Consider the following 22714-nt stretch of genomic DNA (forward strand, 5'->3'; position numbering starts at 1 on the left):
AGGGAGCTGTCATACAAGGTAGCTAAAGAGGGAATGTGTTCCTTCTCACATCCTGGGAAACATATTTACATAATTCCCATAATCCTTAGTACTGTTATTATAATTCTATATGGCACAATTGCAGAAACATAGAGTTATGATAATTACCCCGGGGCGCTCAGGCTACGTCACCCGAGTACATCAGGGAGCCTAGTATTTTAATTTATGCACTCCCCCTTTGCGCTAGCAGTCCCTCCCTTTACCTATCTATGCGCGGTGAGAAGGGGATGGCAGATGTCCATGAATTGGCAAAGCCTCTGTAAAGAGAGCTCCAACTCCTAGACATTAGTGAAAAGCCTCTCACTCAGCTAAACCAGGTTCCTACACTGGACTAAAGAGATTCAACCAATTTGAAAACACAGCTGGGAATCTTTCCCTTCTGGGATAGATAAACTGGTTTGGATTTAATCCCACAACATGTCATTAGGATTCCTTAAAATTATGTTAAATTACCTAATATCCTGCCGTCCACACTTACACACACATTACAAAAAGCATGAGGTAAAGTGGCCAACCCTTTTTCAATTCCCTTAAAAAGCTTAATATAACAAAAACTTTTGTATGTCAAATTTATTCAGAAAATCTTATAGTTTTCTTTGATAACATAAAGAGTAAAGGAACAACAAAATGTTTTCAGTTTATTGTAACAATTACAATACAAAGTATCAATAAGTGCTAACACAATTAGTTAGACATATGGATCTGTATCTCACTCCATTATTGTCTGAATGGCAAATTTCCCCTTCGACAAATAAGAGGACAAATTTACCCCTAAGGAAAACTCCCTAAATGTACTGCAGACACAGGTAGAAATTACTACAACCTGAAATAGGTTGGTGGTTTACAGAAGGACACACAATGCTGAGATTGTGTATAGTAGTCTAATGGATTTAGAGAAAGGAAACACAACAAAATCTTTAATCATACATAGGATCCGTAAGGAAATTCTAGGCCAGTGATTTCATTTTTGTATCTTGTGGATTTTCATAAGATAATCTGTAAAAATAAAAAGCATGAATCAGCTCTCAAGAACTCTCCCCTCTTGATTGTCTCACAAATGCACCAGCCAGGGCTATTGTTGTCCATCAGCAATACACATGTAGCCAATATTAAAAGCAAGTTCATTATTTCAAACAAACAAATCTCTAAACAATGCTGCTGCACCTTCTGTCACCACTGTCCAATGTTCTACTCATTACAGGTATCTATACCTACAGTCCCTCAAAGGGGTTGTCTGACTTGTCTTAAAAATCTACAGGAGGGCTTGGGGGGGTGGCTGTTAAAAAAAAGTGTCTGGGGGGGAAGCAGGGGAAGGGTGGCTGTGCCAGGCTGACGGAAGTAGTCAGAGTGGAGGTGCCGTGCCCCTGTTAACAAAAGTAAGCGTAATAAACCAACTTAGTCCCTGACGGTGCTGTTCTGCAGCAGTGGTGGATGCCTTTTGATGCCACACACAATAGTGTAGGGACCCACTACACTACGGTCACCGTAGTTGATCAAAATGTAATTAAGAACCTCGAGTTCGATATATAATGTAGCCTAGCGGCAGGAAACCATTGTGTGATGTGTCGATGTGCAGTCCAGTTCTTTTTCTCTCCCCATGTTGGTAAGCATAATAAGCCTTCATCCGGTTATCCTCACTCTACTCTGGGCTCTTCCATTCGGCAAATATGGTCGACTTCCTCCACCCACATCAATCGGGTATGAGAAGCCGTTGAGTCTGGGGATCACCAACCTCATAGCCACCAGGAAGTGTCTCCGGATACCCTTTTTAATGTCCCGGTGACCCGGGAGCATTGAAAGAAGTGGAAAAGCTGGTATGAGATCTCCAGAGACTCTGCATATGGCTCTATATAAGTCCCAGACAGCAGACCAGATGGAGGCTATCACCTTGCAGTCCCACCAAACGTGGAACATGGAGCCCGAGGCTGAGTGGCATAGCCAACACATCGGTGACACAGATGGGAAAATTTGTTGTAAGTGTATCGGAGTCCTTTACCAGCATGTGAAAATCTTATAATTAGTTTCCTGGATTTTACCAGATATTGATAATTTATCGGGCAAGATAAGGGATTTCTCCTATGATTCCTTAGAGAATTTTTCAACCTCTAGATTTTAAATAAATTCGGACAACCCTTTTAAATAAATCAGTACTTATTAATACAATGAAGTTAGGGTCATTCCAAAACATGGTGCTCTTCCATAGAACCAATGTAAGTAATGTGGTGTAGAGTGAAAAAACATTGAACAATATACTGTATTCCATTTCTTTACTTAAAGACATACTTACAATTGGGGATTCTAAGCTTTCCAAGGAGTCAGATTAATAACTGGGAAGTTAGAACACTCCATGAAATCTGCTGGGTAATCATTGGCCGTGAAGACATTTGGAGGAACTTTTTTAATGTTGGTGTTAGCGCATATGATCTGTGCCAAAGTCACCGACTCTATTGATCTTCTTTGTGCTGAGCTGAAAACTGTGGAATTTTCAAAATAAAACCTAAAAGAACATTTTGTATGCAGTAAGTAAAGAATACAAGGCAACACTGTGTAATCTAGAATAGATGGCATTTAGTAAACAAAGGAAGGGCATCTGTCGTAAATCCCTTAATGCCGCAGATCATTTTGGTATTTCTACTTCAAACCTTAAAGGGGTTGTCCGAGTTTTGAAAAAAAAACTATAGGTGGCCCGGAGCGGGCTGCTTAAAACAATAAAGATGTACTTACCTTCCGGTGCCCTCCGGTATCCAGCATTCAGCTTCCGGCCGGACCTGACAACCTTCCGACCCCCATACACAATGCTGTGTATAGGGACGGATAGGCGAGAGTTTAGCTTTTTTATCTAAAGTTTTAGATTTTACTACTTAATGACTCCATTTATTATTCTATGCAATGTAATGGGAAGCTGGTAGCACTGACAAAAAACTTAAATTGTGCCTTTTTTATGGACTTTTTATCAGTTTCGCCCTGCTTTTGACATTCGGTAACTAATCCTGTTTATTCTTTGGGTCGGCACTGAACTATTGATGGCCTATCCATTTGTTCATTATTATTGTTAGCCAGGAAAGTCTGTTAAAAGCTCAACTTCTGCTCCACCAAGATCCTACTTTCTGTGGTCTTATGGCCGTGTTAAAAGGGGGTTGAAGAACCCATTTTGGTGATTGATGGAGGATCCAATGGTTGGAACGACAACAGTCTAGAAGTTATCAACTACCTACTGAATGGATGATGAAAATCTCTTTAACTAATTATTGTGATACAACAGGTTAGACTGAGTATCTGAAAAGTATTTTTAAAATGATGATTATCTGATCTATATATATATAGATATATATATTTTTTATTTTGTACATTGGCACTTACCTATCTCCAGTTCTAAGTCTGTGGAATTGATTTCCAATCAAGCAAGTTAGTGTTTTCCCAATTCTTCCATTTCTAACTGGGGGCTCTGAGACTCCACCAACCCAGATATCAATATTTTCTGGCGTTCCATACAATTTAATGAGCTTCTTGGCAAGTTCCCTGTTTTTTAGCACATCGGCCAATTCATCAAGATTATTTGGTGCAGAAAGACCACAGAACTTTCTCCATTCATTGTACCCTATGAATTTAAGAAAATTGAGCACGTAAAATTACCTTACCGCACATCTGCAAAGATAGAATAGAAGAATAGAATAAAAACAGTGAAAACAGTGAACACAGGACCATTTAAGTGCAGAACACATTGAAAGAACACTATTCTTCACATTCCAGATGTTCGCGCACATCTTCTAACTTAGCGGGAGACACGCGCGAACACCGGCAAAGTGAAGAATAGTGTTATTTCAATGTGTTCTTACAAGGAAAACATCTGTAAACATGTGTAATGTGTTATTCTTCCCTGTAAACACTGTTCTTCACTGTCTTTTATTAATTGAATGTTTGATCTCGAGCCGGTCGAGATACTCGTCCGAGCAACCAGCCGGTGCGAGTATGCTAATACTCGACCAAGCAGTATACTTGGACTAGTATACTTGCTCATGTCTACTTATGAACCATTTAGCTTAGTAAAACTTCCCCTTAATGTAGTTACTTTTTGGTTGTGTCATATGCATAACTGCAGCCCATTTCTCAGATTGACTTGAAGTTTCCAGTGGAGTACCACAGGGTCAACTTCAACGAAGTTGCCCCCCCTTGTTTAAATTAATTTCCCTTCATTTTAATAATTCATACTGAGGCGGGTAGTATTGTATTACAGAGGGATTTTTTTTGGTCTCTGTGACAATTGGATTTTAAAAATGTTGGGTTGTTATAAGAACCAGGATTAACAATAAAGCTTCATTGCAGACACCTGTGATAACTGTTACAGCTCTTTATTGTAGCCTGGGGCCAAAGTACAGTAAATTACCAACATCCTGAGGTCTGTTTGTAACTAGAGGTCGTCTGTAAGTCAGGTGTTCTTAAGTCAGGTACTACCTGTATGTATCAGTAGTAAATACCCAACATAATACACCAGAAATAAATGTACTGCACAGTAGGCAGATACAGACATCACTTACAGCTTAAATATGGAATTGGCCATCCTGGTCTTCTTCCTAGATGACTCATGACAAGTGACAATCCTTCTCCATCAGGTACTGAACTTAATCACAACCTTACCCGGCCATGACTTATTACTACAAAATTTGCCACCACAGCCTCCCCCCTCCTTAATCTGATAGCACTGACCCCGCTTAGTTAGACCACTAGCCACTGGGATAACACTGCTGCCATTCTATGACATAGACAGCGCCAACAATGTCATTACCTGGTCAAATCACGCAGCCAGGAGTAGTATTGTCTGTGTCCAGTAATCAGTGGTATGTGCATTTTAAAGACGCACATAACAATGGTTACTATAGAGGGCCAGGGCAGCTCTCCGCAGTTTGGGAGGCAAGGGTGGCGTCCTAGGAGACTGCCTACCCCTGGTCACAGCCCTTGGGATAAAGATAGGACTGGAACTAGGTTTTTGTATTGAACTTGGTTCTGCTGATTATTTATGATTGTGTATAATATATATATATATAATGAAATATGCATTTTTATATTGCCCGCACCCTACCTGGTAACCCATGATCTCGACCTCTCTGTATATTGAATGACGCTAGATCACGACCAATATTATTAACCACTGGGAAAAGACGTTCCCTCAATGCGTCCACCATTATCTGATCCTGGCGGTTTAGTTTGGCTTTATTCAGCATCATACCTCTGAGGATTGGATCAATTCCACCTGCGGATGTAAAATATGGTCATTAGAGATGGGCTTGATGGGGGCTTAATGATTATTAATAATTCTACTTATGCTATAACTATACCAGTATAACATTTTCATTTCTAGCATGTAGAGTGATGAAATTTAGAGGTTACCTTCTCTCACTATTCTCCATGGGGCAAAGAATGTTTGGTAAAGTGGAACTGCTGGTTCTGGACTGGCAGGAGAGTAATCCTCTGCTAATCTATAAACGCATGGTCGCACCAGTGTATGACCCATCCTGAAGCCAATGGTGAAGACATTGGCTACTGCTGGGTCCACGTCCTCACTGTAGGATTTATATGGAGGAAGCTCCTTTGAAGTTTCATCACCCAACAATAAAGGCAGCCAGTCCTTGTAAGTTACTTTCTGTCAAAAACAATAAAACATTTTTTGTAACTGGAAAACTCTCTATTTAATTGGGCAGGAACTGAAATAATAATACTGCACCTGTAAGACGGCACCAATTATCTTGCGGGCTTCTTGGTATAGTCTGTCTCCTGACCAACGTGGGTTTAATTTACGCAACTCTTTTGCAAGGCGATTGTGCTCTCTCAAGAAGAGTGTATGGAGGGCAGTCAGCATAGGCTGCTCATTGGAACGGCTGTCCCCTGAAATAAAAATTGAAGTCGTAACAAAGATATAAAAAATTTCATCAGGGATTTTGCATCGAAAACAACATGGTTTTCCAATTTTTTTGTCTGAGCCCTGCTTTTCTATTCATCTTTATTTAACTTTATTGGCAGGTGTGGAAAAATAAACTAAGGTTGCAGGTTGCTTCCCTCGTTCCAGCGTCATGTGTTTACTGGCATGTTTTTTTTTTATACAGGATGTAAATAGTCAGTATTTGAGTTCAGTATGTGCTCAGTATGGCCGAGAACACTTTCCGTGTGTCATCCATATGCCTTCTGTTTTTGCACATCTGCAAAACTGAAAGAAGGCTGGCCAATGATGTAATTGGCTAAAATGTAGGCCTCAGGTCACATGATATTTCCTAGCAACAAAACACAAAAATGGACTGCATACTGATTACACACAATTCACAACTGACTAGAAGACATCCAGGAATAGTACATATCTTACATTGCGCCCAAACGCAAAATAAACGGGTAGAAGGAAAAACACACAGTGGGGCACATTTACTTACCTGGTCCAGCGAGTTCCCCAAAAGTGCATCGTCCGACGATCATGCACTCTGCCGCAATTCACTAAGATTGCGCTCCTGATATCCTGCATGTGTCGCTTCCCCGCTCAGGTCTTGCGACACAATTTGAAAGTTAAATCCCGCACTCAGTCCGAATCCGTCGGATCGTCCGATGACCCGTCCCCTGATTTATGTCGCATGAAAGTCAGCACTTCTACCCCAAAATCCGATCACGTGTGACACAATCCCCAGTTAAATACCTGTCACAGTGGTGCAAATCCTGAAAACATCGGATAATCCGACGAAAGTGCGGGCGCGGACCCTTAGTAAATAAGCCCCATTAAAAATCGCTTGACATACGTTTGACAGTGAGTATTCTCCAGCAGAGCGGCTGAGCTTTTGATAGAGGTCTGATCACATGGATACTGGAGAGGTGGTGAAGCTCCTTAGTGGGGGACACTGTAACACTGAGAGGTTTGGCCTGGACTCTGATTGAAGTATGCCATTTCAGATTATTTGTCTTGATCCGGAGTGGCTGGGCCACAAGTAACAGGAGGAGGTAAATACAAGGGAGTTCCTCCCTGAGTTTCATTTGGTCTAGCAGAGCTGTAAGCAGAGCCTGTTGATGCACGGAGTTTGCATAGGATGTTCTTCAAAAGTCTTACAGAGGCTGTGGACAACCAAGCTCACACTTCCCCTCCAATGCAGTATCAAATAAGTAACTGCGTCCTAGTACTAATAGCCTGACACCTCTACTGTCTGCTAGAAACTGCCTGCTCACCTGTTCTGGGCTATGAGCTGTCTGTCTTACTAAGCCTCCAGAGAAGAGGGTGTCTGCAGATCCTGGTTGCCTTGTTTGCTAAATTACTATGGTTGGCATGGCCTGCAGGAGCGTAACAACATGTGAGAGCTTTACTTAGAGAGACTGTATATTGTGTTTTGGCCTAGATTTCTTAATACAGCTCAGGGGGATACCTGCTGGCTGTGTGCATTATAGTAATCAGGGAGTCAAGTGTCTAGAATTTACTCTAAGTAGAGGACTACGGTTGTTTGCATTCTGTCTTATGTTTCTAAAGGGTTTAGTGGCTGGACAAGGATACTTGTTTTACTGTGTGGAGGTCTGATTACAAATCTTTTGTAATATCTACCTTGCATCCTTTGGGGAAAAATGTCAACTAAAGATACATCCTGGAAGTCTGGAGGTGGAACCCCTGAACGAGGGGAAAGATCGTGAAGGGGGAAGTGACTCCTCCAAATTCCAAGCCTGGAATTTCCTTATTATTCAAACCCAGTAATTAGTCAATCACAGTCGTAGGCCTACTGTGAGCATTTTTTTCCCTAAAGCCCCAAAAAAAGGACTTTTTTCCCCCTTGTCTCCACTAGGTAACCCACAAAGTAGGCCCATAAGTATTCTTTGTGCGGACTGCTTAAAAAATGGAGTTCGTTATCTAAGCAGCCCACTGAAAAAACAGATGAGACACGGATGTTTTTCATAGCCCTATAGACTTTTATGGGAGTGCAGAGACCTAAACACAGCCAAGAATAGGACCGGCATTGGGTTCTTTTCTCAGGGGCACTAGGCTGAGAAACAAGGCTTGACATCTGCCTACTGAGAGACAACCTTGCAGAACATCAGGAAATGGTCTCAGTCAATGGGGCACATTTAATTATCTGTCGGCGGAGTTCACTGAATTGTCCAACGATAATCCCCATAGGGGAAAATATTGCTGTCACTATAAAACGGCTATGTCACAACATAAATTAAAATACAACCATAAGTGCATACAAAACATACACAAACATATACAAGTATGTAAATACACACTTAAACATTTGTTACCATTAAAATCAGCAGCTCCTTACTTGTTGAATAGGATAAAAGAGGATTTAAATCTGTTGGTCTTACATTTCAATTGTAGGAGCCTGTCACTAAAAGTGCTTCAAGATAGTGTGCAGGGGGTTGGATTTATTGTTTAAAACAGAGTCCAATTTGGTCAGCATTCTTTTTTTTTTTTTTTTTATATAATTGTATTTTTATTATCATTTTCAAAACAATATAACAAATAATTTGCACGTATTTCACATTGAAATTTTCCAATAATAGTACAAACGAGAAAACAAGTGTTGTCCCCAACGGTATTGACAGCTCAAATTTCCCATATACATACTGGGGTACAAAGTTTAACAGTGCAGTGTTTTCCTGATAGTAAACCAAATACCAAGGAACGCATGAACTTCATGCTCAGTTGGTCTAGAAGGGTTGGGGAGGTGGGGGGGGAAACCAACAGAAGGAATTCAGACAAACTCACCATGACAACAACTAACACTCGGGTAGAAACGATAGGGGTGACCACCTCACTCTCCTCCTCCTGCCCGTTCTTCTATCCAGTAGCGATCCCAACGTTCCCAGGTTTTGTCGAATAATGGGATACGATTGTTCAGGGAGGCGGTCAAGTGTTCCATACTGCGAGTCTCCCTTACCCTAGCGAGTAGGTCCATTCGGGAGGGGGGGGCCTGCCTTTTCCAAAATTGCGCTATCAGGCATCTTGCAGCTGTGAGTACGTGCAAGCTCAATTTTGTGGCCGTCTTGGCCATGGGCTGAGGAGAGACGTTTAGTAAGTAATACAATGGGGAGAGTGGAATGTCCACCGCTACAACCTCCCGGAGGAGAGACTTTACCTCCTGCCAGAAAGGTTGCACCAATGGGCACGTCCAGAAGATGTGCTGAAGAGTTCCCCCGGGCGAGCCACATCGCCAGCAGGTGTCTGGCGTGTCTGGAAATAATCTGTGTAATAAGGATGGGGTATGGTACCACTGCAACATCAGCTTGTACTGATTCTCCTTATGTGTAGCACATAAAGAGGTTTTAGCTGCTCTATTCCAGATCATCTGCCACGTGTCTTGTGATATTGGACCCCCCACTATGCTTTCCCATTTAGCCATGTATGGATGTGCTATAGGGACATCTGATCTTGGGTGCAAAAGTATCATATAGATATCTGATATAAGACCAGAGGTGTGGGTAGCGGTTTTGCAGATGTGCTCAAACGCGGTGGGCACCGAAACCATCTCAGTATTGCTTAGGGACTGCAGGAAGTGCCTAATACGAATATAGTGGAAGTTGGCTGTATGTGGGAGATGGAATTTGTCTTGCAAGGCAGGGAACGGCAAGATCTTCCTATCTCGGTAGTCTACTATGTCTGCGAATCTAAACAATCCCTTCTCATGCCATGGCTTAATTTCCTGCCCAACTCCAGCCTGCTGCATAAGAGGGGTGTGTAAGAAAGATTGCATAGGAGAGCATTGGGATACCAGCGGAAACCTGGTCACACAGGCCCTCCACAATTTAATTGTGAATGAGATGGGACCCAATTGGGGGTCAGGCAATGTAGGCGCCTCCTCAGGCCAGAGGTAAGAGTTGGGGTGGAAAGGAGCCAACCATAATTTCTCAATCTCCATCCATTTGGAGAATGCCAGCAAGGTAGACCACGCTGGGATTCGTCGCAAATGTGTTGCCCAGTAGTATCTGGTAATATCCGGCACCGATAGTCCACCCTTGGATTTGTGAGAAATTAGAACAGACTTGGAGACTCTGTGCCTCTTTTTGGCCCAGATAAAATGTAAAATTGATGCTTGCAGGGATCTCAGAGCACCCAACGGAACCGGCACCGGCAGGGTTTCAAAAAGATAAAGCAGCTTGGGCAAGATAGTCATTTTGACCGCTGCTATCCTGCCGAAAAGAGAAAGAGGGAGACTATTCCAGTTATCCAGCAGGGTCCTTATTTCTCGGAAGCTATCAGGGAAGTTCTGCCCATAAAGTGTGTTGTACGAGGGGGTCAGGAGTATCCCCAGGTATTTAATAGCATCAGTTTTCCAATTATATCGGAACGTCGCCTTCAATTGATCAACCAATGGTTGGGTAAGATTAAGGGGTAAGGCCTCTGTCTTTGAGGTATTCACTTTATAACCAGATAGACGACCGTACTGCTGTAACCGTGCATGTAGGTTGGGCAGAGAGATTAGGGGTTGAGTTAAAGTGAGCAGGATGTCGTCCGCAAATAGAGACAATTTGAATTCCCTATCTCTGACCATAATACCATGAACATTAGGGTCCTGTCGGATGATGGAGGCCAAGGGTTCAATGCAGAGTATGAACAGGAGAGGAGAAAGTGGGCAACCCTGACGTGTACCATTCCTTATCTGCAGAGGTGGGGAGGATGCATGTGGGAGCTTAATTTCAGCTGTAGGGTTTGAATACAACCCCCTCAAAGCCTGGAGAAAGGGACCTCTTATTCCAATGTGTTCTAGCACTTGAAACATGAAGGGCCAGCTGAGGCGATCAAACGCCTTTTCTGCGTCTAAACTGAGGATCAGGGCCTGGTCGTTTTGCTTGTTGACTACATCAATAAGATCAATTGTTCTCCTCGTGTTGTCGCCACCCTGACGCCCTGGTACAAAGCCCACTTGATCTTTATGAATTACCTGGGGGATCCACTGGATCAGGCGATTGGCCAGCAATTTTGTGAATATTTTCAAATCAGCGTTCAGAAGTGCAATTGGCCTATAATTAGCACAGTCAGTTGCATCTTTCCCGGGCTTAGGGATAAGGGTGATGTAGGAATGAGTAAAAGTTGTAGGCATAGGCTCACCTTGTAAGAACGCATTAAACACTTTTGTCATATGCGGCAACAACACAGGGGAGAAGGTCTGATAATAGAGATATGTGAGCCCATCCGGGCCCGGGGATTTCCCGTTGGGCATTCCTTTGATCACTTCCTCTATCTCCTCCGATGTTAATTCTGTGCTAAGTGTCTCAATAGCCTCCAAGGGGAGGCCCGGGAGGGAACAAGAGTTCAAGAAATCTACTAGCAACGTTTTTCTAAGGCCCTCATCCAAGGGCAGGGTATTTGGTAAAGAGTACAATTTGGCGTAAAAATCTTGAAAACGAGAGGCAATCGCCCTCGGGTCATGCAAGAAGTTGCCCCCAGAATCGCGTATAATATGGGGAGTTTGGTGATCCCTCCTCTCCCTCAGTTGCTTCGCCAGGAGTGAGTGGTGTTTATTTGCTTGTTCATAGTACCGTTGCTTAGTAAACACCAGCAGTTTCTCTACTTCCTGGGTCTGAACCTCTCGCAACTGTTCCCTGACCTCAATTAGCTGTTGGAGTCTTCTCCTGGTTGGTTTGGCTAACAAAGCTGCCTCCTGCTTATCAATTTCTTTCCTTAGCTCTTTCTCCAGATGGACCCTATTCCTTTTCAGTCTGGTTCCCTGTTCAATGCAGTGGCCTCGGAAGACCGCCTTATGAGCTTCCCACATCACAGGAATGGAGGGAATTGAATCCTCGTTAAACTGAAAATACTCCCGCAACGCCCCATTTAACTCTTCCTTGATCAGGGGTTTTTTAAGGAGGGATTCGTTCAAGCGCCAATGACATACCCTCGTTGTAGTGAGGCCCTCTCTAAGCTGCAGGAGGACTGGCGCATGATCTGACCACGATATGTCCCCCACCTCTGCAGTGTGCATCATTCGCAAGAATTGTATATCTCCAAACCAATAATCTATACGGGTATGGGTGCCGTGCGGGGCGGAGTAAAAGGTAAATGAGCGGTCACCCGGGTTGCCCACTCTCCACAAGTCATACAGGGCAAACCTCCTGATGACTCTACGGAATGCGGCTGAGATGGTGTTCTGTGATCTAGTGGTGGGGTTGGGATCAATTGCTAGGCGGTCCATAGTTTCTGAAAAAATGACATTAAAGTCCCCTCCTACCAGTAGGGGTGCTGGTGGAAGTTTAGCTAGCTTATTCAGGACTTTAGTAATGAAGCGGACCTGGGATGTATTGGGAGCATAAATGTTGCATAAAAGTACGGGCGAGCCGAACAATTTACCCTGAATGATGATAAAGCGGCCCATGGGATCCGCAGTCACCGTCTCAGGCACTATGGGGCACGAAGTTGAGAACAGAATCGCCACTCCCGCTTTTTTGTTCTCAGTGGACGCCATATAAGAGACCGGGTAAAGATGCTTAGCAAAGTTAAAATTCCCTGTCACATCATAATGCGTCTCCTGTAGAAACACCACATCTGCTCTACTTCTCTTTAGCTCATTAAGCGTGAGTCTTCGCTTGCGAGCTGAGTTGAGCCCTTTTACATTAAGCGTCAGGAACCGGACCATGGTTAGCTGATTAGCGGATACCCCTGTGCCAGACCCGTTGTGCGCTCCTACGTGGTATGCGCCTGGAGCCAGGGAGGGAGGGGATGAGAGGGGCTATATGTAGCTTCTACAATCAGGCTTCAGTATGTGAGTGGGGAGGGGTGCTGGTGTGTGCACACCCAAAATGTCAGAAACACTGGGAATAAAGGGTAAGGAATGCGACAAAGGGGAAGGACAAAACTTGCACACTACAAGACAGACAGTGAAAACGAATAAAAAACCCAAATAGGAAAATAACAAGAAAACAAGAATAAATTCCCGAGTCTATAACCAGGGAGAGGAGAAATCTCCTGATCCTGGTGCAGGCCTACTCAGCCGAGCTGCCCCTGAAGTAGGAGAGTATAGTCGGCTGGTCTGGATTCACCACCTCCTATATAAATCCCAATCTGGAATTAGGAAGCAGGATCCAGTAAAGACCCACCTAGTGGGAAAAACGTGGTATTGTAACCCTGGAAAGGAGAGAAAGAAATTTTTCCCCTGCAAGTACAGTACTATATTAACTCGAATACTTTGGTATATCACTAACTATCTAGAGAATCCGGGAAATAACCCCGATGCCTTTATGCAAATTACTATCTAAAAAACATTAAGGAGGGAAAGAGTATCCCGAACATAAGCAAACATAAGCAAGCATAGGACCCCCATTAAACTGTAAAGGATATATGTCCAGCAGGTGCTCTCCTCTAATCATAAGAGTCCTGGGATGGAGCTCTGGTTCGTGGTCTTCGTCTCTTGTGTTGCGGCTGGCCCTTAAACTGCTGTTGGCGTAGCTGGTAGGGGAGAGCCCCCCAATCGTCCAGTCGTGGGATCGGAATGCTCCAAATGTCACAGAATTCCTGAAGCTCCTCAATCACTGTGAGCGTGGCCGTAATTCCATCTTTGGTGGCCGACAGGGCAAAAGGAAAGTTCCAGCGGTAAGAGATGCCGTTTTCATGCAGAATATCCAGCAATGGTCGCAGGATCCGCCGCTTCTGAAGGGTGATTCCAGAAAGATCCTGGTAAAGCTGTATGACATCTCCCTTGAAGTTGAAATCCTTGTTTTTCCTCGCGGCAAACATGATGCGTTCCTTCAATTCAAAGTCGTTCACACAACAGATGACATCCCGTGGGTTTCCTCCCAGTGTTTTAGGCCTCAAGGCTCTATGAGCTCTGTCAAGCTTCACCTGTATCTCCGGCTCCCCTAATAATGCTGAAAAAAGTGCTTGTAGTGTAGCGCGAACATCCTCCTTGCCCTCCACCTCCGGCAAACCCCTCACCCTAATATTATTACGTCTTCCTCTGTTATCGAGATCTTCCAGGTGCCTGGCCATATCTTGTAGTGTAACAGATTGGGAGTGCAAAGTATGTTGCGTATGTGTGATCTGACGCCTTGAGTCTGCCTGCGCAGTTTCCAGCTCATCAATTTTCTGCGTCATACACTGAATATCACGTCGTACCTCTGAAATTTCAGACTTGAACGCTTCTTTAACTTCAGCGATCAGCGATTTAAAGTCCTCTTTAGTCGGCAAATTCTGGAGATGAGCATGCCAGTACGGCTCCGGAGCTGATGGCCTCTTGTCTGTCCCAATGTCCATACTATATGGCTCCGGTGATGACGCCCACTCTGGGGAAGGAGCTGCATATCGGGTGAGGGTGGGGGTAGCACCCAGCTCCTCTTCTTGCTCTCCTGACCTGGGGACATACGGAGTACCCGGGATGAATTCTCTTGGCAATGTCCGTTGAGGGGATCGTAGGGGGGGACCCCTAGGGCGTTCCTCATATCCTCCATTATCATCCTGGTCAGGGCCCGGTTCATTCTCCTGGGGCTGTATCTGAGGTGCGGTGGCAGTATTTGACTGGGAGGGCTTCACCTCTCTGGCATTGTGCTGTGAGGCTCCCTGGTCAGTGTCCTGTAGTTGGACCACTTTATTGTGGCGCTGCTGCGCCGCTGTAGTTTGGCGCTGCTGCGCCGCTGCGGTTTGGCGCTGCTGCGCCACTGTGGTTTGGCGCTGCTGCGCCGCTGTGTTTTGGCGCTGCTGCGCTACAGGGGAGCCACGCTGTCCTTTAGGCTGGGGGCTAAGATGGCGGCCTGGCGCGGCCCGCATGGGAAGGCGGCGCCGCGTTAGTCGCCGCGGATCCCCGTCTCCCCGCTGCTGGTGTGGGGGCCATAGCGGATGCCTCGGGTAGCTGCGGTGAGTCACCTTTTAGGTCGTCAGGCCTCCCGGCTGCACGTGAACCCGCGGATCGGAGGAAGAAGCGGGTGAGTGGCGTTTCGCCTGTCCGACCAGCGTCTCGGGATCTCGAGGGCTTCGTTCCCCTTCTGGGGGTCTTTTTTGCTTTTGGGGCCAGGATAGTTCCCCTCCTTATAGCGGAATTAGGCACCGGGGCTGCGGAGCTCTGTTAATGTGCGGCCATCCTGTCCAGGGTCCAGACCACGCCCCCCTCTGGTCAGCATTCTTGAACACAAAACTGTCTCCCACCCAGAATGGCTGGTTTAGACGATTGGCTTAGAAGGACTCTCCCAACAAATCATGGTTGGGAGGACACATGGCACCAGGGAAACAACCTTGGACTGTGAGTTCCATCCCAAGCCACCTCATGGGAGTGTGACTCCTAAGGTCTAAAAGGAATAAGCTTGTATTAAGGATGTATTATATAATGGTGCTGAGGTATGTATTTAACCAGACTACTCCGAAGTGACACATCAAAAATGGATGAAGTTTATTCTCGTGCACAATCGGAATACAATCAACTAATGCACTTCTATCAAGTCATCAAATCTAAGGTAAATCTACATAGAGACTTGACACCTTTTGAGTCCCTGTGCACTGTACAGGGTGCGGCCCCGCACACAATTTCACTGATTTATGGGTTACTATTAGATAACTGGGGCAAATCAGAAATCCCATATGTTAAGGCTTGGGAACGGGAATTAGACAAGTCTTTCCCTCCAGAGGGATAAGCACGCCGCATCGTGCTTATTCACAGCACCCGGCCGCATGCTGTATATATTGTCAAAAAGCACAGCGTGGCCGCTGTCAGTGCACCGCATCGCAGAGAGCCGCCAGCGATTGCGCAATATATGTGTTGCTGACGGCTATTCTTAGAGGTCCTCACTGACAGGGGCGTGGAGGGGGTGTGTCGGTCAGCCCCCTCATGAATAAGGCCGACTGCCAGGGGACAGAATACACGGATCCGACTTCTTATTTGACCTCGCTATCAGAATTCTATAGAGAGACACTTGACTCTAGGTAGAAAAGGCTGACAACTCCTTTTCTGGGAATACCTATTACCTTGTGTAAAAGATTTAGGTGGACACTGACCCCACTGTTGCTGGAGATGTTCAAGAAATCTTACGGGACTGGGTCAGTATCTTGTTCTATGAAGCAATTATCGTTTTTATATACTGATAATTTTAAAAAATGAAAATTTTAGCTAAAGTGCTTGTAAACAGACATAAAAAAGAGATTAAGGGAATTATAGATTCAGATTAGAGCATTTTCATCCTGTGCAGGGCTTTAATTTACATATACTATTTACTGGCATTCATTTGGGGGAGGGTGCTGGTTGCTCCATCCTGTCAATGAATGCTGTAAGGGCACTTGATAGGGTGGAGCGGCGGTAACTTTGGAAAGTCTTGGAGAAGTTTGGTATTGGTCCAAATTTTGGTAGCAAGGAGTAATGTGAGTGAGACTAAGGCTACATTCACACTGCCGTATGGGGGACGTATATACGGCTGACGTATATACAGCCGATATACGTCCCCCATAGACGGCAATGGGCGCACGGCGCATGTCACATGTCCTATCTTCGCCCGTAGTATGGCGCCGTGCGCCATAACTTCCTATGGAGAGGGGCGGGGGTGAGCTGCGCTCACCTCCTCCTCCTCTCCCCGTGCACTGCCGTTGCCCGCTACGGTACGGTACGGGCGGGCAACGGCAGTGGGAATGTAGCCTTAGGGTTGACTAGAGGTACCTGCCATGGTGATGTCCCCTCTCCTCACTGCACTTCAAGGTCTTCATTGAACCCCTGGTTATATTAGTTTGGCTTAACTTTTGTAGTTGGGGGAGCCAGGGGGAGGTGGGATAAGACATTTATAAAACTGGATTATATCTTTTTGCTGGTCCTGAAGCCAAGTGAAGTAATTCCAGGTATTATGCAGGTTATTGAAAAGTCTTTTAAAATTCAAGATAAACTGGGAAATATCAACTTTTGCCAATTCATAGGGACATAGTTGAAATAGATACCCCAGTCATGATATTAAAGAAAGATTTACATTTTTCTTAGTTGGGGATTCCGTTGATCTGGGTAAATGTATTGAGATAAGTTTAGTCCTATTTATAGCCAAGATTTGTCAAAAATGTCATGTTGGTTAAGAAGTGGAAAAAGTAAGAATACAATTACTTTATTTGCATAGGTCCATGGACCTTTCTTTAGTTATTTAATTTCTGCACAATCAGCATTTTTGGTGGTTGAGAGATTTGTATGTTTTTAATAAATTAATTTGCACTGTTAGAAAGCAGGAAAGTTGGGTGGTAGTAGAATTACTCTATAAATATTGGTCTGTGGTCGATTGGTGGTATCTTTCAGTTCTCTCCTTTTTGTGATAATCACAATTTTCTGGAATTTGTTATGATTTCTGACTACTGTGTTTGGGTTAATAATAGGATAAGATATATTACACAGGTAGTTATAGATGAGAAAATGTGCACATTTGAAAGTTAAAAAGGAAATTAGGGGTTAAGGATTCAGCTTACTTAAGATATTTCCGGTTGTTTCATGTTATTGGCATGACTGTGGAATCATGATTGTATTAATTATGGGAATAGTAGTCGAGAAGGTAGACAATTTGAAAATAATGGTTGGGAGGTGCCAAGTTGGATGGTTTAGGGGATTTGTATGTGTTATATTGTCAATAATAATATTAATATATTTATTAATCTATTTATCTATGAGATGGCTTTGTATTGATCCTGGGCCTGTTTTTACACCATGTTGATGCATTTATCAGACAAAAAATAAAGATTATTTTAAAGAAAAATTGTATGCATAAGCCATACAAAGTAATTCCCTACAACTCTGGCTTTACTACATGTACATAAAAGATCATGTCTTTTTATTATTCAAGTACCCTTATATAATCTCACCTGCTACGAAACAAGGTACTTGTGATAATGGATCATTCCTAGAACATTGGTCAGGAGCATTTCCTTTAAAAGGCAGATAGGCAAATCCATGGTCGGAGAAGTTCTGATTAATGGCCAGAAGTTCCAGCTGGTTTGTGTTGTTGCGAAGCGAGTTGGCGAGATTGTTGTCACTACCATACACCTGGCTGGCATCAATGTAAGAAGTCAGGCCATTCACCTGCTGACGTACTGGATCTGTCAGACTGCACACGGAAGCTGTGCGAATCATACCGATACACTCTGTCCCATTGATATAGCGAGGGTCACTTGGTGAAAACTGAAAACATTTAATTTACAGACTATGGGGGTCATTTACTAAGGGCCAGATTCACGGTTTCCCGACGTGTTACCCGAATATTTCTGATTTGCGTCGATTTTCCCTGTATTGCCCCGGGTTTTTGGCGCACGTGATCGGATTGTGGCACATCGGCGCCGGCATGCATGCGACGGAAATCGTTGGGCGTGGCCGAACGATAACCCGACGGATTCGGAGAAACCACCGCATTTTAGAAAAAAAAAGTGTCGCGGGACACGCACTTACCTTCACCAAGTATAGGATGGTGCACTCCGGCGGACCTCAGGGAACTTCAGCGCAGCAGCGACATCTGGTGGACGGCGGAGGAACTGCCTTAGCTGGATCGCGAATGGGCCGGGTAAGTAAATCTGCCCCTATGTGTTGTCTAGGAACACTACAACCACAACCAGGCTTGGCACTTGCTGTCAGACTAGGTAAGTGGTGGCGAACTCACCCTGCAACTTTCCTGGGGGCTATGGCCCTGGGCAGATAAACCTAACCAATGGCCCTTGAGTGACCCTACAAGATGACAGGAAGACTTACTTCATCTGGCAGCTGCTGGATGGTGGAGTGGACAGGTAACAGGAATACTGAGATAGACCGATGTTCACACTGGTACACAGAAAACTAACACAAGTCTGAGACAGGGAATGCAAGATAACAATGGGAGATACACGGCACTGAGGGACAGATACAGATAGACAAGTGGCGTCGGACAAACCGGGTCAAAACCAAGATGGCGGCAAAGGTACAGAATCGATTAGCAAATAGAATGGTCAGGAGGCAAAGCAGAAGTCAATACACAAATATAGCAAACAAAATAGCAATAGCACTACATACAGAGATCAGACTGAATAACCAGGGAGGTGATGGGAGTAGGCAGGTATATAAGGCAGTTCCTGGACATGCCTCTATCAGCAGACAAGAGGAACTGTCCATCAGAATAGTAACCCTTGATGGGCAGGGCTCAAATGCAAGTAGCAGAGTGTGCTTCAATCAATCCAAACACAGAACCCTAAGTCACAGTTCACACACAAGAAACAACCCAATTAATGCCACCTTTTCTGCCAACTGCAAATAGAGGGATGTTTTGGCATTATGTGATTCATCTGCTAAACAGTAGAGTATGTCCTAGTGAGAACCATTGTTCACTGATCACTCATATGGGGACATTTAACAGGAATTGCATGCCATGAAAAAATTGCAATTCCTAGTGTACCACCCCATTCCTGTGCATTGGCTATAACAAGCGGCTGTTCACCTCTGAACTGGAACAGGTTATATCATTATTATATGGCAGGGCAGCCGGCAACCGGAGATATCAGGTGCCTGCCGACATTTCCCATGTGGCGGAGGGTTTCTATTCACCCCACAGACCCCATATATTTTATGGGTATCCATAAAACGGATACAAGACTAAAGTACATGAGCTCTGAAAAACATAGAGAAAGGGACTGAGTTTTTTACAAACTATTTTGGCCACGTCTGTATGCATGTAGGGTGGCAACGTTTCAAGGGGCCAACAATGCCCCAGTGAGAGGATACTAGACATCATAGTGGGTTGACTTAAATCACCATTATAGTATGGCATGCTTGTCTCACAGGGATGCAGGAACTGCTCACACCATGTAACATGCTCATCTGAAACAGGCCTAAAGCCTTATGCCGACAGCTATAGTAGGCATCCCATTCGAGTACTTGAGGCCTTCTGATATACCTCTTCATGCCTCCAAATTATTTAGCCGGCCCCATTTGACATGTAATCGAGCCTTTTTAAGAGATTTGCCGTCTAATGTATGAGGAGGCTTTGTAGCTCGTTGCATAGGAAGTCTACAACCAGAACATGGATATGAAAATGTGTCAGGAAATCGTCTTACCATTAAGGGGAAACATGGATGAGTTTTAACACAGCGATTACAATCCACATTTTGCAAAAATGATGATGTTGTTGGGGTAGAAACAGAGAGATCAAGGTCATGATCCATAAACTGCCCCCATTGCATGAACATAAGTGATATTCTGTCATCCAGTTTCAAGGAATCAGTCGATATCTTTACAACTTCATTTGATACGTCACGTGCCTGTTGCAAAAAATTATGTTAAAAGAGCAGCAAGAGAAAAGATTTTACCTTGTGTATATCAGACTTTCCTAATTCATACATACATACATAAATACATTGGATGGGTTTTATCCAGCAAAATATCAATGTGAATATGCAGTGGCCTAACAAGCGCCGTAGCAGCCGCTGCTATGGGGCCCGCACAAAGCTGGGGCCTGTTTGTAGGTCGTAGGTTAATGGTGTCTGTACTGTGCCTGCTAAAAGCTATTAGCCGACCCTGTACTGACTAGCACACACTACACGGTACCTGTGCCTTTAAAGCGTAACTGTAAAGCTTCTGACAAAAAAAACAGGTTTTAACACAGCTAGACAGAGCCTTTGACAACAATTCCAACAATTCCAAAATACCTGTGTCATGCTGCTGGATTTTTCCTATCCTGATATATAACCTGATATATCTATCTATCAATTCTTCTTATAAATCATATACAGCTAGTTGGCGGGAATTCATATAAATAAGGACCGCATGTTTGTAATTGGCCGGCCTAAAGCATGTGATATCAGTCAAGGTCCTCTTTTCTTCCACTAATCTACTACTGTGCCTCCCAACAAGTCTAATCCTATTTGGGGCCCCAGGATTTCTAAGTACGCCCCTGTGAATATGTGTCTACTTTATTGGTGGAGATGACAAATGCTCGAAACAGCCAGCTATTCTCTGCAGCAGTCACATGTCTGTGTCTGGACATCACCATTGGAGGTAATTTTGGAGGTCATTATAGGGTGAGTGACATTTCTTTGTATGGGAAGTTATTCTATTTTTCCAATATGCTTTATATTCCTCAGAGTTTTCGATATCTGATTACTGAGGTGGTAGAAAATAAACATTTGACATATCCACATGTTAATGTGTATCAGTAATGTCTCATCTTATGAATCATCTTCCATCATAGGTAAACTGTAAGCTTTACCTCATCTACAGTGCACCATAGGGTCTTATGTAGCATTGGGACTTTTGAGGTTCTTCAGCGATAATACTAGGACACCAGTTTGACGGCTATAACTGGACTGCCTAAGATCTCTGCACCCAAATATCTTAGGCTAAAAGCATATGAACATGCTTGGTCATGCATTGAACACTGTACCAGGACAGGACTCTATGCATCATAATTATATATGATGCATAGAGTCCCTGCAAAACCTACTAAAACCTACAAAACCTACTCAAATCATGATTGCATTTCAGCACTGTTGTTCCATGGAGAAGCATGGGATACTTGTATCATATACAACAATGATGCTTGGAGTCCCATCCCCAGCACAGTGCTTGGTCCGTAAAATCCAGGTTTCATAGTTTTTCATAGACAAATAAGGAAATTCTGTATTTCCCTCCCTTTGAGGTTCTAAGTTATTTACCAGGGGTAGAGGATAGCCATTGATGGGGAGATTGGCTGTCCAGCCTCGTGGCAGGGAAATTGCATCTTCATATTGAGGTGGGAGAAGACGTGTGAAACCAGTATTAGACGCACCAAGATAAGGTTTCTTTCTGTGAAAAAAAAGTAGAGGATTCAAAAATTGTGCCGACTTACTTCCAAAAACATTTGCCCGTGTTGTTTATGACAAGCCTAAGGGAAACATAACACACACATGGGTGGGGCCCCAGATAGATGCAGGTCTTAGCTATGGGACCACATATAGCAGACATTTATTGTTTTTACAAGATTCTGTAGGATAAAATATATTTTAAGTAAGAATTTTCGGCACACACAATGGGTTTTTTCTTTGCTTAATTAATTTTTATTTGTAGAGAAAAAAAGTTCATAGATCAGCCTTCACCATGAAGTATTTTTGTATCATAACATCTTTTTTTCAAAACATAAATAGATCAATAATTAGTACGACGTTTCGGTCATCTCGACCTTTGTCAAGTATGATCTTAGTCTGAAAGATTAATAATAAACACGAAATTAGGAAGGATCGTTGCATAGTTCTATATATAATATACATAATCTTATCTATAGTTTATATAACGGATATACATAATGTTATTAACATTAGATGCATGGCAAATATCATAGAGAAAGTACAAAGCAGTACACATAAAATTTAGATTTATCTGGATGAAATAACATTTATATGCACAAAATTGGAAGTCACATAGTTGTAAAAAGAAAAATTCCTTCCAGACAAATATATCGGAAAGAATCCAGATAAAGTGGTTGTTTAGGAATAATAGGAGCTGGGTGGAAGCTATGCATGTCAGAGTGAAGGGGAATATCAGGTTATAGGGAGGTAGATGAAAGTAGCAAAAGCATCACATTAGTTAAAGTATAATTTGACATAGGCAGCATGTAGGGGTCAAGAGAAATCTGTTGTAGAAGACTTACTTTGTAGTGGAGGTATACAGAGTTGAGGTAAGGCAGAAGCACTAGTTGCATGTGAGCACGTTGTTTATATACTGACTTGGCGTCGTCCAAAGTCAGATGCGCATGACCGGAAGGGAGACAGGTTGCTATGGAGAGAGGGAATGCT

The 22714-nt window shown here is 43.7% G+C and overlaps 1 protein-coding gene across 1 annotated transcript; it reads right to left on the reverse strand.

Moving 5' to 3' along the window:
* Positions 1-681: 681 nt before the first annotated feature.
* LOC140116740 (myeloperoxidase-like) lies at positions 682-18086 on the reverse strand. The gene is made up of 7 exons (XM_072133176.1): positions 17792-18086; positions 5759-5919; positions 5425-5677; positions 5117-5287; positions 3400-3637; positions 2327-2536; positions 682-1035 (listed from the first exon to the last, which is right to left on the reverse strand). The coding sequence occupies exons 1-6, from the start codon at positions 18057-18059 to the stop codon at positions 2338-2340; spliced, it is 1290 nt and encodes a 429-aa protein (XP_071989277.1). The 5' UTR covers positions 18060-18086; the 3' UTR covers positions 682-1035; positions 2327-2337.
* Positions 18087-22714: the final 4628 nt, after the last annotated feature.

The sequence above is a fragment of the Engystomops pustulosus genome, chromosome 2 (genome assembly GCF_040894005.1).
Source record: "Engystomops pustulosus chromosome 2, aEngPut4.maternal, whole genome shotgun sequence".
Lineage (NCBI taxonomy): Eukaryota > Metazoa > Chordata > Amphibia > Anura > Leptodactylidae > Engystomops > Engystomops pustulosus.